This window comes from Mizuhopecten yessoensis, unplaced genomic scaffold (genome assembly GCF_002113885.1).
Source record: "Mizuhopecten yessoensis strain PY_sf001 unplaced genomic scaffold, ASM211388v2 scaffold401, whole genome shotgun sequence".
Classification (NCBI taxonomy): Eukaryota; Metazoa; Mollusca; class Bivalvia; order Pectinida; family Pectinidae; genus Mizuhopecten; species Mizuhopecten yessoensis.
The window spans coordinates 757,571-774,401 of NW_018403528.1; the positions used below are offsets into that span (position 1 = coordinate 757,571).

At 34.7% G+C, this 16,831-nt stretch overlaps 1 protein-coding gene across 1 annotated transcript; it reads right to left on the minus strand.

The window, feature by feature from the left end:
• Window positions 1-5,517: 5,517 nt before the first annotated feature.
• LOC110447886 (neo-calmodulin-like) lies at window positions 5,518-16,246 on the minus strand. Its single transcript, XM_021493854.1, has 5 exons — window positions 15,907-16,246; window positions 10,499-10,529; window positions 9,695-9,856; window positions 8,661-8,906; window positions 5,518-7,656 (listed from the first exon to the last, which is right to left on the minus strand). The coding sequence occupies exons 1-5, from the start codon at window positions 15,907-15,909 to the stop codon at window positions 7,625-7,627; spliced, it is 474 nt and encodes a 157-aa protein (XP_021349529.1). The 5' UTR covers window positions 15,910-16,246; the 3' UTR covers window positions 5,518-7,624.
• Window positions 16,247-16,831: the final 585 nt, after the last annotated feature.

The window sequence follows — 16,831 nt, forward strand, 5'->3', positions numbered from 1 at the left end:
GACATTGTTTGAAGTAAGACACATTGTCAGGGATATGTTAGTTGTAGACACATTGTCTTAAGTAAGACACATTGTCAGGGAGAAGTTAGTTTTAGACACATTGTCTAAAGTAAGACACATTGTCAGGGATATGTTAGTTGNAAGTAAGGCACATTGTCAGGGATATGTTAGTTGTAGACACATTGTCTTAAGTAAGACACATTGTCAGGGAGAAGTTAGTTTTAGACAGATTGTCTAAAGTAAGACACATTGTCAAGGAGAAGTTAGTTTTAGACACATTGTCTTAAGTAAGACACATTATCATGGATATGTTAGTTGTAGACACATTGTCTAAAGTAAGACACATTGTCAGGGTGAAATTAGTTTTAGACACATTGTCTTAAGTAAGACACATTGTCAGGGAGAAGTTAGTTTTATACACCTTGTCTAAAGTAAGGCACATTATCAGGGAGAAGTTATTTGTAGACACATTGTCTTAAGTAAGACACATTGTCAGGGAGCAGTTAGTTTTAGACAGATTGTCTAAAGTAAGACACATTGTCAAGGAGAAGTTACTTTTAGACACATTGTCTTAAGTAAGACACATTATCAGGGATATGTTAGTTGTAGACACATTGTCTTAAGTAGGACACATTGTCTTAAGTAAGACACATTGTCAAGGAGAAGTTACTTTTAGACACATTGTCTTAAGTAAGACACATTATCATGGATATGTTAGTTGTAGACACATTGTCTAAAGTTAGACACATTGTCAGGGAGAAGTTAGTTTTAGACAGATTGTCTAAAGTAAGACACATTATCAGAGAGAAGTTAATTGTAGACACATTGTCTTAAGTAAGACATATAGTCGAGGAAAAGTTAGTTGTAGACATAATATATTCTTAAGTAAGACACATTGTCAGGGATATGTTAGTTGTAGACGCATTGTCTTAAGTAAGACACATTGTCAGGGAGAAGTTAGTTTTAGACAGATTTTCTAAAGTAAGACACATTGTCAAGGAGAAGTTACTTTTAGACACATTGTCTTAAGTAAGACACATTATCATGGATATGTTAGTTGTAGACACATTGTCTAAAGTTAGACACATTGTCAGGGAGAAGTTAGTTTTATACACCTTGTCTAAAGTAAGGCACATTATCAGGGAGAAGTTATTTGTAGACACATTGTCTTAAGTAAGACACATTATCATGGATATGTTAGTTGTAGACACATTGTCTAAAGTTAGACACATTGTCAGGGAGAAGTTAGTTTTAGACACATTGTCTAAATTAAGACACATTGTCAGGGAGAAGTTAGTTTTAGACACATTGTCTAAGTAAGACACATTGTCAGGGATATGTTAGTTGTAGACGCATTGTCTTAAGTAAGACACATTGTCAGGGAGAAGTTAGTTTTAGACACATTGTCTAAGTAAGACACATTGTCAGGGATATGTTAGTTGTAGAGACATTGTCTGAAGTAAGACACATTGTCAGGGAGAAGTTAATTTTAGACACATTGTCTAAAGTAAGACACATTATCAGGGAGAAGTTAGTTGTAGACACATTGTCTGAAGTAAGACACATTGTCAGGGTTATGTTAGTTGTAGAACAATTGTCTAAAGTAAGACACATTGTCAGGGATATGTTAGTTGTAGAGACATTGTCTGAAGTAAGACACATTGTCAGGGATATGTTAGTTGTAGACGCATTGTCTTAAGTAAGACACATTGTCAGGGAGAAGCTAGTTTTAGACCCATTGTCTAAAGTAAGACACATTGTCAGGGATATGTTAGGTGTAGAACAATTGTCTAAAGTAAGACACACTGTCAGGGAGAAGTTAGTTGTAGACACATTGTCTAAAGTAAGACACATTGTCTGTTAGAATTTATGTGTAGACACATTGTCTAAAGTAAGACACATTATCAGGGAGAAGTTAGTTGTAGACACATTGTCTTAAGTAAGACATATAGTCGAGGAAAAGTTAGTTGTAGACATAATATATTCTTAAGTAAGACACATTGTCAGGGATATGTTAGTTGTATACACATTGTCTGAAGTAAGACACATTGTCAGGGATATGTTAGTTGTATACACATTGTCTGAATTAAGACACATTGTCAGGGAGAAGTTAGTTTTAGACACATTGTCTAAATTAAGACGCATTGTCAGGGAGAAGTTAGTTGTAGACACATTGTCTTAAGTAAGACATATTGTCGAGGAAAAGTTAGTTGTAGACATAATATATTATATATGTATAGCATATCAATTAAACTATTACCGGTGACTTTTGTTCACTTTATTTAACAATTTTTAATACTTAATGCGTTCAGATTAAACCTTACGGCAAATATTGGATTTAATATGTATTTTATTCCGTTAAACGAATAAAGGTTATATACAATTAATAATAGATTATCATAAACATATTTAATGACATCGTAACATCTCTAAATTTATACTTAAGGTTAAATTGTATACGTAAAAGATCCTGCATTTTAAATGTCATCTTTCATACTGGGATGAAAGGATTAAACTAATGGAGCCAAGCACGTTTATTTCTGGTTAAAACCGTACGAGTTGGACTTAATCTTTTAATTGTGTCACGGTATACTTATGATCACATGAATTTCTCTTGGCGCGGTATTACCGGCTTAAACCTTTTCACCTTGCCTTTACTTGTTTGTCAATAGTTCACATTTGTATTTGATGAAAAAGCTGATTAAGATTACGATTTGACTGTAGAAGGTGGGCAATGGTTTTTAACATTGTTGTCGCACTGCGGCAGGTTACTGTGGAGACAGCCCCACCCACAACTCAGGGCGGAATAAAACCGAAGGGTTGGGCTTCCTGCCAATTTTTACCTGTACAACATTTCTATTTCAGTTTTTAAGTCCTGAAATATGTATACAAGTATCAATAAATTAAATTTGAAAATCAAAATAAATTGACCGATCGTATGTACTTTAGCTGGACATGATAAAATGCCACTTGAATGGTCATCGTCTTTGGATAGATAAATACTATTTGATTGTTACACATTGTTCCGTTATTTAATCCCGAAGACGAGGGTACTCATTGACGGTATATGTTCACCACTACCGTCAGAGAGATTTCTACTTATGAGTTATTGGCGGAACTTCTTAGACATATTAGCTGACCATTAGTTGACCATTCCTTTGACAGATTGAAGAAGAATGACCAGTCATATATATCCATAAACTGGTATTGACAAACGTTACCGGAACAAAGACGAGAAGAGGTGCTTATAAATGTGAAACAATTTAATAAATCGTATTATTCGAGACTATTTGAAAGGAGGGGCCACAACTCTTTAAAAGAGTGGGTACATTTGTGATAAAAATTGTAACGACCAAATTTTGTTTTGTTTTGTTTNGTTTTTCTACCCCATTCGCCACTGATAACTAATCCCCCCCCCCCCTACCTGGGGACAGTAAACAGTATCCGTCATAGAGTTTATTACATTGTACCTTTATTTACATGTTGAGTGTGACAACAACCCACGTGGGCAATACACTTGTATAAAAGTATAGAGCTATGTTTACCTGTATGTAAACCCTTTCGGTCAGACTCGGGTGGGGAAGGGTGGGGGTTTTGGGTCTGGCGGGTTCCGGAGTGCGATTACCACGTGATGAAATAGGCTGGTGGTTGATGAGGGGTTTGATGTTCGGTGGTGGTATGGGGGCACAATAAGCTGTAGAAATGTTGTATTTTTTTCCGTACATCAATCCCAACTCCATCCTCCGCCCTCCCCGGTTGTGTGTGACTAACTGACCCCTCTGATCCTTGGTAAAACATGTTTATAGTACTGTATACTTCATTGAGTAACTGATTTTGGATAACCGGTTTGTCGACAGATAAATGAAACAAATATATATGAGCTGTAGTGTTTACAAATTACCATGTGCTCAACCAGAACAAACAGTACAAGGCTGAACATCTGTTAATTTACATCATGCACTTTGAATATAGAAACATGTTCCACTATAGTACATGTTTGTTGGCGTGTTGTTAACTGTGGAAAGATTGTCTAATAGTTTCACGAAGCCTATTTGGTTCGAAAATCTAGCTGTGTGTTCTAAGATATGTCTTATATGACGATAAACACGGCTACGTACATGTATCACCTAAAATTTATTGTCTAATATTTATTTTTAAAAGCAATTCAATCAATGTTGTTGCGTAGCGAAACAGTATCAATAATTCATAACCTTGCATCGGAGTGTCTAGCACATTTTTATGTTGATATTATCCCCTCGAGAGGCTGATCTAGAGTTACAACAACCACACACTTCAACCTGTAAATAATAACCGACCTGGGTCTATATTATGTACATACAGACACGCCAACTATAGGCACTGGGTATCACCGCTGTGCTATTAGTATTTTCAAGAAAAAGAAGCCAATTTAAAAGATATGTTGCGAAAGCGGAAGAAAACGTCCTATTTATAGCCCTAATATGTTTCTCTATTCACATAAAACAAAAGTAAGACGTCACCAATCCTAAAAAAAAAAACTTTGTCAATTAATCTGTCAAATCAAACACTTTCATACCACTTTAGTTCTGCCTTTTAATTAAAATGGCGTTTATTTTAAGCTATCAACATAATCGGACTGCCAGACGAAAACCAAGTTCGGCGGGCTATATATTGGTGACCGAATAATTTGATCGATTTTTTATTTTCGCGTTGATCTTTATTATGCAATTGTGTAATATGTAAATTGAAAGAAAATACAGTTAATCCCAGAAGGTTTCGCTTCCATTGTGTTCCCTTCATTTGGGCAGGACTTACAAAATGATTTTTTTTTTACATTGTTTTAGCTATCTATGCCATAACATAAAGCTGGCTAACGACAATATCTTTGTAGATACTTTCGCAAACATCACTCCCACAAAACTCTATATCCGACATCATGTTGGTCAATGTTGAACACAGAAAACATACATGTCGGATTGGTCGAGTGGTTAACACTCCGGCCTTCCCCGAAGTCGTCGTATGCATGTAATATTCAGAGAAATTGTTTTTTTTATCACCTGCCCATACAATTCCAAGAACCCAGGTGGAGTATAAATGGCCTGGGTGGATGTTGTGGTATCTGTGCTGTAGCATTCAAGTGAGGTGACACTATAACTTATATTGTTGGAAGCACGGTCCCACTTCAAACATAACACAATACCTCTCCAGCACACACGCAGGCATACACACGTAGGGAGGTACTAGCCAGGTGGCATATAACAAGTAGTTAGCGCCTGGTAAGGCAGCTCCTGCAAATTCCTCCAAATTGTATTACTTAATGTATATGCTAATTGTATTGATTGTATAAACTGTATATCTATGTACTGCAAAGCGCTTTAGAGTGGCTTATTTTAGCTAGATAGGGCGCTATATCAAATGTTGTATATTATTATGTCGTCTGCTTAAGACGCCAAAGAATCACATGTCAATAAATCATGATGACATTGTTTTAAGAACTTTCTGAAACGTTCGCTGACAAAGCAAAACAGAACTGCTGTATGAGCTCATTTAAAATTTATTTACGTGAAGACAAATAACAACAAAAACAGACGTCAAATTACTTTCTGTTACGGCAAAGGCATTCATATGGCACGATTTCTACCCCAAAGTAAAATATTTTAAAACGATAATATTTTGGTAAGTATGACATTACGGTTAAAAATTAAATAAGGAGAGATAAGTTGTATGTATAAGTCTTTTCTAAGTAGTTAAACTTCCTGGAGACAAACCAAACTACTGTAGCTCTGCGTATTAAATTTGCTGATTTAATTGCGCACAATTAAATGTGCTGACCTGACTCGGTATAAACAAGTAAATCTTGCTTTTGTGAACACGAGGTAAAAATTCACTCACGATTAACTTTGCAACAAACATAAGTATAAAGTGTTCATTTGACCCAGAATAACATAGGGCGATACCATGGTTTACATGGATGGACATATCAAATTTGCATTGAAATCCTTTTTCCTGGCGTGTGATATTCGCTGTTTTTGATACCAAAATATAATATTTAAAACGTGAACTCGTGACCTCCTGACATTTTTTTTTTCGACATGCGTATAAATAGCACAAACATGTATAAAGTTCATTTATGGAATGGTTTGATATGTGATACATGTATAAACGAATTGGTCCTAACGAATCGCCTGTATTCCGAGGCGAAACAGGACTGGTTTTTGTCAGTTTAACAGAGTTTGTTCGCACTGGCGGTAAACGTAGAACATACAACGGCCATAGTGTATTTACGAGAATATATACAAGATTCTATGTTTACATATATATAATAACGAAGACATTTTTCACTGAGATTCTTATCACATGAACATCAACAAATATGTATGCCCCACCTCCATAAAATAAATATGACAATACCACACTCTCGACCCCCTTCCCTTCTCGCTTCAATATATTTTCATGCCAGACGCATGGCTTTGAGTTTTCTTCATGATGTTTTGTACATGTAGCTGACACAGCAATGCAGTCCCCTTATATTATGCATTCTCTCATATTAAGCTGCTTGTTGAAAACGGCAAATTATCAGTTTATTTAACGTGAATGTTTGACATGAAGTGACCCATATTTTCAGTTTGAAGGTATCAGTTTGGTAGCATTGCTTAAAAATAACAAAAGACTGCCGAAATGTTAACAAAACCGTTTTTCGAACTCAAAAGTGATGAAACTATCGCGAAACTTGAACAATGAAAAACATATTGCCGCTAAAATGTCTACGTGTACAGGGAAAATATGTCCAGAAACCGTTCTCATGCACAAACTCTGATTCTGTGCTCGAGCCCAATTTTTCGTTCTTATTCATTATAATTTGATAAAAATCCATATTTTTCTCAATGTACTGGAAGAATTTTAGAGAGACTAAAAACCGAATACCGTTTCAATATTTACACTTAACCTTTTGGCCGTGTCACAAGATTGAAGCGAGTTGTAAGAATGTTTTTTTGGTTTGAGCACAGAATTCATGCTTGAGCATGAATACGGGCCCAGGTATCTCAAAAATGGATGCGTCCTCTGTATCCAAAAATTCCCAACTATACTGCTATCTTCCCCGATTCTTTCCATATTGTACTTAATCTCATGCTTATTTTCATTAACCTTAAATCTGTTAAATGCTAATGAATTGTACCTTTAAATAAATACACTGTCGCTGTATTTATACTGTATAGAATGACATCTTTACACAGAGTTATTCTCGCGATACTCTAGTCAGTGTGTACACACAATCAAAGTACAAACGTGAGAATCGTTGTTGTCAGTGCGATACAGCAAGTATAAATAAACAGCGACTGTTTAATATTGTAAAGCATTTAAACATAAGTCACACTGACTAAAATAACAGCCCCTCTCCTTAAAATAAATTTAACTCATTAACACATGATTATTACATATAGACTTTTGCCACCACAGCAAACCTTCCCACCATCTACTAAGTAGTTGGCCCAGCCCATTAAACCCCAACCGTCCCCTAACCCCCCACAATGTAACCCCCACCATATACACGATAACATGTCACACCCTAGGGAGTCTCTCTAACATGAATTACAAGTATAAAGCTGTCTTTGTACACACATCCAAAAGTTCATGGTTCGAATCTTTACTCCTTCTCCATCATATATTTTACAAATTCTGTAAAAAAAAAAAAAAAAAAAAATGATAGTGAGCGGAATTAACGTTAGTATAAGTGACCAATCTAATATTCTAAATTTTAATTACGGTATAACAACAAATTACAACGTCTAATATTGTAGGTAAAATGTCTAACATTCCAAATAAAAGTCTGAAACTTTAAACAAAATGTCTAATATTCCTAAAGAAAGTCTAATACGCCAGCTAAAAAACATAACATTTCAATTATAAACTTAAACATTCTAAGTTTAAGGTTTAACATTCAGATTAAAAAGTCATACATTCCAATTGAAAACTATCATATTTCAAAAAAGGTCCTCTGGCATCCTTATGGAATATCTAACTTTCCAATTTTTATAAAATTCCATTCCAAGCAAAAAGTCTAGTATTTCGAAAAAGATGTATGTTCCAAGTGAAAAGTTGTATCTTTGGTATGAAATGAGCAAAACTACGACTGCAAGTTAGCATGTCAGCAGATGTAGCTTAGCTTATGTTAAGGACACATGCTACTGTATAAAATTCATCTCTCACAGAGAGGTTTTTGATTGAACTCTCTGCAAACAGGTTCAACGATTTATGTTGTTATACTGTTAATGATGTCATATTGGAAAGGTACACGACATTTCATTATGTCATTAGATTTCAATAATTAAAAGGGAAATAACTTTTGCACAGATCCTAGAACACTATGTGAGGTAACATGTATTTTCAGTAGCTTTTTTAGTTTATAATATGATAACTTAATCAAGAAACATGTACCTTGTTTTGAAAATCCATGCAAAAATATGAATATTTTACAATGTTTGAGACACATACTTATTTAGAAGTGTTGCAATTGTTGGCCAGTGCATTTCTATTTGAAAATAATTTTGATTTTTTTTTTTACTCCCAAACATGGAAGCCATGACTTAAAAGTACAAGGAATGTAAGGCAATGTGTTCCGCGATATCCATATATCTAGGTGTAAATAAAACATGGATAACATGAAATGCCAATATGCTTACCATCAAAATCTATCTTTCCATTTCCATCGAGGTCTGCATCTTTGATCATTGCCTCCACTTCTTTGGTACTTAGGTCATTTCCAAGTTTGAGCATCACACTTTTGAGTTCATCTGCCTCTATGAAGCCATTGCTATCGCAATCAAACATACGAAATGCGTCCCTCATCTCTTTCAGTGTACCTTCATGATGGGCCATTCTGGCCTCCATAAATACAAGAAATTCATCGAAGTCGATCGTTCCATTTTCTATGAAAGAGAGAAAGTTAAACGTTATGAATGTAATCAGAACAACACCTATTTCCTGTGTAAAAAAAAGAAAACCTCTCGAAGATCACTCCCACACACGTAAGTTAGGTTTAGTTTTGTTTCACGTCCTATTAACAGCTAATGTCATTTAAGAACGTGCCTTTAATATGTGTATTGTATGCGTGGACAGAGTATGTGATGTTCTTGCCTCCTTGTGATAGCGTGGATCTGATGCCGACTTTATAGTGCTATCTCACTTAAACACCATGCCGAAGCCACCCAGCACAGCATTCCGCCCGGTCACATTATACTGACAACGGGTGAACCAGTTGTTGCCATTCCCCTTAATGCTGAACGTTAAGCAGGAATAACAACTATCATTTTTAAGGACTTTGGTATGTCCCGGCCTTGGAAAAGAACCCATTGCCTTTCTCACCTGGGCGAACGCTCAATATTAAGGCCAAAAGTGAGGTGTTATCAAGCAAGGCGCTAGAAAATAAAAGGAAGTTAGAAGTGAAAAGAAAGATAAAGATCCCAAAAATTGCAATGGGTGCATTACATTTATTTTGGTCGCTTTTGTGTCCCCAAATAGAGGACACCAAAGCAAATCCCCAATTCTTTACCTGATCCCCCAACTGCAGGGGTGACACACGTAAGTAACACGTACTTTTTCCACAAACTGTAAAAATGGAAATGTCAACACCGTCATCAGTTCATAATTAAAGGATCATAACACGAGCATTTCCACACGCGAACAATTCCAGTTTTACTTTATTTATATTGCTTACTATCTTTGTCGCCGTCAGCCATGACTTTATCCACTTGCTCTTTCAGTTCCTTCTTATTGAGGTGCATTTTAAGAGACTCCAGCACTGTTGTCAGTTCCTCCGCCGTGATCCTCCCGTCGTTGTCTTTATCAAACAGGTGGAATATCGTCTCCAAATATTCCTCTTTAATAGAAAATTGAAGATGACACAGTTACGTGCATGTTTTAAATGTGAAATAATCCAAAGTGACAATACACAGGGACAAAATAGGAGCTAAAAATCTACCAGAATGACAATCGATGAAACCAAAGGGACTTTAAAATTAATAGACAGGTATTGATAGCCGATACAGAATTTGATGTGAAGCAAAGTGCTTCGGGACCAAAATCTAGGTACAAGGATATGTATGGTAAACATTAAAATCAAGTTATGATGACGACCGCGAAATGTCGTCAGTGTAGATTGATGTCTTTCTGGTATGAAACCTCGGCTAAGTATTTCTAACACGTCGTACCTCCGACGTAATTCGATAACTGATTATGGACTGTAACATGTATATGATGTTATAAAGACGATACTCAAGGGACGGTGTTGTAATCGTATACATATACAGCGTGAAAACAAAACAATTAACATTATTCAAATTTTGACAGGCAACAAGACAACAAAGAGTCTTCGTATTTTAAACACCGTTGTTCTATGAAAAATAAAATGCTCTGCTCGCTTGTACCAATTGCTTTTGGATAGAAATCTTATGTATCAGAATTTACATTATCCCGTAAGGGAATTAATCCGACTATCTACTATATTATAGTATATAATTACGGTCTTTCTTCTGTCCATGTGCATGGTCCTCCTACAAATAAATATAAAATGATAATAGACTTAATTCTATTTCATCACAGTTCGACTCTTATAAAGGTGATACGTGTTGTATGTTGCATGTGTTAGAAGGGATGTGATACATATGGGGTAACGTTGCTTGATATTCATAGACAATTTGCACATCACAACAAAACATGATGATTCATGTACATTTACTAGAATATCATATCTAATACATGTACAATTTAAAAACGGCATCTACGGCAGAATGTTTGTGAGTGTTAAAAGAGCATTTCTTATTTCTTTCGAAGATAATGATGCACCGTAAGAAGAGTCATAAAGATATATCTGGGTAATTTGTATTTCCCTATACATGTCGAGCACGCAGAAAACCAATCTCCTTTCTGTTTATATATATATATATATATGGGTCAAAGAAGTAATATAGACGGTAAAATCCCATAGACAATAATATTTTAATCAAATATTCAACCGACGATATGTATTTGTCTCCGACAAGAAAAATAATCCATTTCCAAAGATCACCCCAGAGAATTCATTTCAAAAACTGGGAAATTACATCCACGGCATGATTAAAACTGTCTAATGATCTGATACTACACATACATAAACCTGTTTTAAGTCATGCAAATTGAATAATAGTGGCAACAATTCTTACAAAAGATATATATGAAAGGTAAGCACGAGAATACCATATCATCAACAAAGCCGTAACTTGAACTCAAAATTGATGAAACTAGAGAAAAATATGAACTAAGATATTACATGTAAATGCTTACGAAAATACCAAAAGAATAGAAACAACTGTCACAGAAACACAAGAGTCTTTTTTATCATCGAGAAGACATGCCATGCAAATCCAAGCCAAATGGAAATGATGTAATGTTCTAAAAGAGTGGACCGCAATAGTGACAACGACACAAAAGGGCAATGTGATTTAGCGCAAAGTCGCGGAGGAAAGCAATTGTGAATTTAAACATCTCGCCGATAGTAGTTGAAAGACATTTAAACAAGGTTATAACACAAGCTGTTAACAGTTCTTTCTCGAACTATCACTATCGAAAACGTGATATGAAAAGCAACTTCGGAAATAAGTATAAGCGAAAATTATATGATTGGCTGTTATTTGATACACTAAGGAAACATACATGAAGGGTTAGATTGATAATCTTTTTGTATTAGAAGAAAATATGTGCATTAATATATTACAAACCTTCACACTATTGTATACGCTAGAAAGTAGAATAAATACCGGCCTCCATGGTATAATTCCATGTCCTTCAATATCAACATTGGTGTCAACGAGTTAACAGGTAATATTTTATGTTTTATATCATATAATATATTATAATACAATGCGAACGACACATAAAGATACATGTGTGTTAAGATATAATGTATTTGATAGTTGTAATGTAACACAAAAATGATACCTCGGTTTGGTTTTAATACGCAAGAAAACATATTATTATCTCTAAAAAGATAGTTTATGATTACCGAGTGTAAGTGATAGCATAACAATGTACAAGGTTTAATAAAGCCTTGATTAATTGTAATACGTATTCCATAAGGTAGATATTAACTTATAATTTGTACATGAAAGCTAACAAATCGCAAAACTGCTGGAACGTGGCCTCCTATTGATCGCTCACAGATTAAACACTCTGATAAAAATCGAAGCTTTTAAAAGACGGTTTAATGAAGGAGCTTCCACAACGGGTTGGCCATGCCATTACCTGTCTTCATAGTCGGACGAAAAAACAACGTCTTTACAAATGTATAAACTAGATGTTTGATACTATTTAATGCACTCGTATTTTACTCAGGCTGGCGAGCAATCTATGTATCGTATTTTTTATATGTACTTATTTGAAATGCGGCCCTTGGTATTTAATGTCAAGTCATTGTTTGATGGGTTGTAAACCAACAGGATCTGTCAAACCTTCATATTGCCTGATATACTAGCGATACGAAATCCTGAACCGACTAACGTTTCTTTACGTTAAATTTAATGTACTTAAAGTTCTAGCATAAGCGTATCAATAAAATTAATATCGATGTGAAGCAATCGGCAATTAAAAAGAATGCTAAGGTTGACGATAAATTGCTTAAATTGTCGGTAAATTTTTAATATCTTGGATACAGCTAACGTTGGTTGATGTTCGGTTGTATCAAATAACTTTTTGTTCAGGAATAATGTATAACCAGTTATATTGATTTCAAAGCAAAAAGGCTTGTCAGAATATTAACATGCAATTTTACTCTTAGTTTAGTCAGCAGTAGGTCTCTCGTTTGAGTGGGACAACTTTCAAATGTCACTGTTATTCACATTGTCTATTCTATAAAAAAATAAAAGGTGTAGGTACATAAAGATAATTATGTACATGTGCATGTTCCTGTGCCTGTTATGACTCGGGGACATGCCACGTTAATTACTCATGAGTACAATTGTATTGTCAAGGCACAAGATTATATACTATTCCTACAACAGACAATGATACCAGTTGATACAGATTATGAACAAGCTTTGAAGTCGCTATCATGGTCCTTTTTTCAAATAAGCTATTTCGTTGAGCATGATGAACGGTGTGTTTGTGATCATGTTTGTTTTCCCTATCCTAGTTTTCATTAAAGATGATGTGACATTAATTTGATTTGACCAAGACTTACAAATGTACATGGCGGATATTGCAGATGAAGCAGAAGTTTGAATACGAGATGTCATTCCCCTTATACTATTTCAGGAGTATTGATTATTTTGTGATACCCGGTGTAGCGTACAACTCATTAAAATCAAATTTTATGAATATAGCTCGTACACATTGAGATCAATTTTATCCCGTACAACTGTTATACTCATACCTGTTTATACTTTTCTTACCATACTTTATTAAACTATTCTAAATTTAGTTATGAAAAAGTGATAGCAATGTTTAGCTTGATAGATAGAATAATAAGTGGAAATCTATTTTAAGCACATCCACCTGTCAGACTATATGTGGTATAAACAGCGTGAAAGCCAAGGACAAAGACTGCAACCAATTAGTTGAGGACATCCAAATGATTATTCATTAATAACAACAGGAACAATAACGAAACAGGTTCCAATTATATGTCTCGGTAATCCTATTCCGTTTTAGAGCCCCTGGACGGTTTGTTTATCTATACACATGTCTACAAGGACACACAATTGAATACGTCATTATAGGTAATATAATTACTATGTCAATAATTTAACGATCCCCGGCGCAGCGAGAATTGTTGTTTATAAACACGTTCGTACTATATACTACCTAAAGACAAACGTCATCTTTTGTATTTAGACAGTACATTCGATACCTAGAACGTTATATTATAAATAGGTAATACGTAACAGCATTTGCGTCACATTGTTTTAAAATAGAAATAATTGTTGTAAATAACCATTCATTATGTCATCTGATGATCCAAATACGTCACACAGGTAAAGACAGGTACATACCAAACATTTCTATACTAGTTATAGCCAGAAATAGCTCTTATGTATTTAAAAACAAATTAATTTAAAATTCTAAAGTGACATTTTCTTTAAAACTACAGCTTAAAAGAGTAAAAAAAAAATCAGAACTTGTAGACAATAACCTACTTGTCTTATGAATTTATAACAAAATACTTCTGATGGAATTTTCTTTCCAAAATGACTGTTTTTCTTATTTATTTTTTATTTCATCTGCCAGAAAGCTAACAATGCTTGCTATATTTGGTTAGTCCAGGACAATTAACTTCTATTAATTTGGTAATGTGTAATGACAGTTCAAAGATTTGTCAATTTGACAAATAGTTTAAAAATAAGAAATATTCGTTTTCTAAAAGTTTTGTGTCGAAAAAAAGTTTTATGTATGCTTACTGTAGACGAACAACATAATTTCCTGAATATACCGGTTTTTCAACGTTGTTTTGAATCATAAAAAATGACATCTATTTGTTGCAAAGTTAATCATACTTTCAATACATTTTGTAGGGATTTATTTTGATGACGTCAAGTCGTACTAGCGGTGTTACAATAACATACGTTATATCTAAAAGGGCCAAACGCGGTTCGTAAAATGTTATTGTTGGTTATTTTCCTAATAGATTATACTAGCTATAGTGTCTTTGTTATTGACCTTTTGACTCTTTGGTCTTTCAATTTCTATCTATGGTATCTTTGTATTGACTATTTTAGTAAAATAGTACATTGTAAACTAGTTTAGCTCTAAGTTTTATCTAAAGAAAAAGGAGAATATGTATGCAACAGTTATGCTAATAAAACAAAAAGCAAATATCAATATTATATACACCAAAACCTGCTCCGCAGCCAACCTGTTTTTTTTTTTTTAAATCCACCTGTATAAAGAGACCACCTTTGTATTAACCTTATCCAGCTTGTTTATGTCAACTGAACCTGTATTGAGTGACCAACTGTAGTAAGAGACCACTTTATAGAATAGACTTCCCAAAGTTGGTATCTGAGTACAGGTTTGACTGTACCTAAATTTGGAATGACTTGATTCATTAACTAATTTAATAACCCTTATAGTATCCCTATATCTGTATGTATTTAACATGTCCTTATAGTATCCTATTCGTTCGTTTATCATTCACAACTAATTTAGCAATGAAAAGCAGCCTTGCAATTACTTGATATAATTACTTCCGTAAATAAATATAATCAGGAATTTTGAAAAGATCACGCTTCATTTAACAAAGAATGCTATTAATTAGCTTCCCCTGGCCTTTATCGACTATTTTCCTACAACCGCAGTATGTGCGTGCGTGTGTGTGTGTTTGGGTGTGTGTGCACGTGTGAAAGATAATGAAATACCAATGACTGCGACAAAATATAATATCTTGGATAATGTATGGTATCAATGTAATCCCCACTCACACACCTATACCGTTATTTCAAACATCGCCAGACATAAACAGACGAGTTCGATACCGCCTCGATATAACGTGGGTAAGTAATACGTAGTGCTAACGCGACACTCGATAAGCGTCCCTAGCGACCGTTAACCTTTGTGTGGTATTTGGTATCCACGTCTCCACTAATACCAGATAAACGCTTTACTGTACGTACCTTTAATAGGTTTCATTGATATCGCATAATTTCTCTTTCACTAACGCGCTTGGAAGGTATAAAACCTATATTCATATCTGTTTCAACAACAGGTAGACCTATTATATACTATTCTGATATAACGAGTAACCTAATCTTACGACAGCAAATTCTCTACATGGGGCGACTGAAGGAATTACGTTACTGTTGGAATATGAATTTAAATTTGACAACAATAGAAGGCTACTAAGGGAGCATGTTAATGAAGTGCTAAATAGTATCGTATAAAGAAATAATTTAACATACTTACCATGACTCAAGACAGGTGTGCAGCTGATCGCGGTGGTAGTATATAATATATATAAACACGTATCCTGCCTGTGATTCGAGTCAACAGCGTTTAACTATTAATAGTTTAAAAACCACCTTATAAACAGTGGCACAGAACCATGAAGTGTCGCGAAAAGACAGCACTGTTAATTAGAATCGTGTATTGATAAACATCCCTGGCATTTGTTATTAAGGCCTCGTCACGTGCCGATTATTTACACCTGGCCCCTAGGGATCAATGGCTGTGGCTCTGCGGCGAAAGAAGAAAGTAAATGCGACAATTGCACACGAATGTAAAATATATTCATAAAAGCAACACACAGCGGCTCTGACATTTATTCTGCACCGTTTTATATCTTTCCAAGCGACCTTTCCTTTCTGCTAACTCATTTCATAACAATGCAGATATACCGTGCCATGTTGAATGGGACACCGGTATAACATTGGCAAAGGTGTCAATACGTATTCTGAATAGACCATATCCTTGAAAATGTCAACAAATAGGACAATGTGTTTTCCATAAGAATTGATGCGGACTTTATACTTTCTATGCATTAAAGGGGCAAAGATTATAAATATTTTAAAAGGAAAATCACCTTTATCTGTAATAATAGATCAAACGTTTGATAAAAATTCCGATGATATTATGATTTGCGTCAATGCAAATTGAGATATCTCTTTTCAAGTATCACTATTGAACATGAGTTGTTAGAAAAAAAGTTTTAGCTCCTATTACATGCTAATGACTATTATTCTGAAGTACTGAAGATGTATATTCATGCTTGGAATCATCAGCTACTTTGTACTTTACAAAATGAAGCATTTTTGGGGCTTCAGCCCCCCCCCCCCTCCCCACCCTCAGAATTTTCTTTAAATATCATGTATTTTCACCATTTTCCTCAATC

Bases quoted from the DNA above. Each gene is read 5' to 3' on its own strand.
- LOC110447886 (XM_021493854.1), bottom strand. The intron at 8,907-9,694 runs GTAAGCAATATA...TCTCTTTCATAG, and splicing joins GGCTGACGGCGACAAAGATA to AAAATGGAACGATCGACTTC. The intron at 7,657-8,660 runs GTAAGCATATTG...TTTTTTTTACAG, and splicing joins TGGAAAGATAGATTTTGATG to AATTTGTAAAATATATGATG.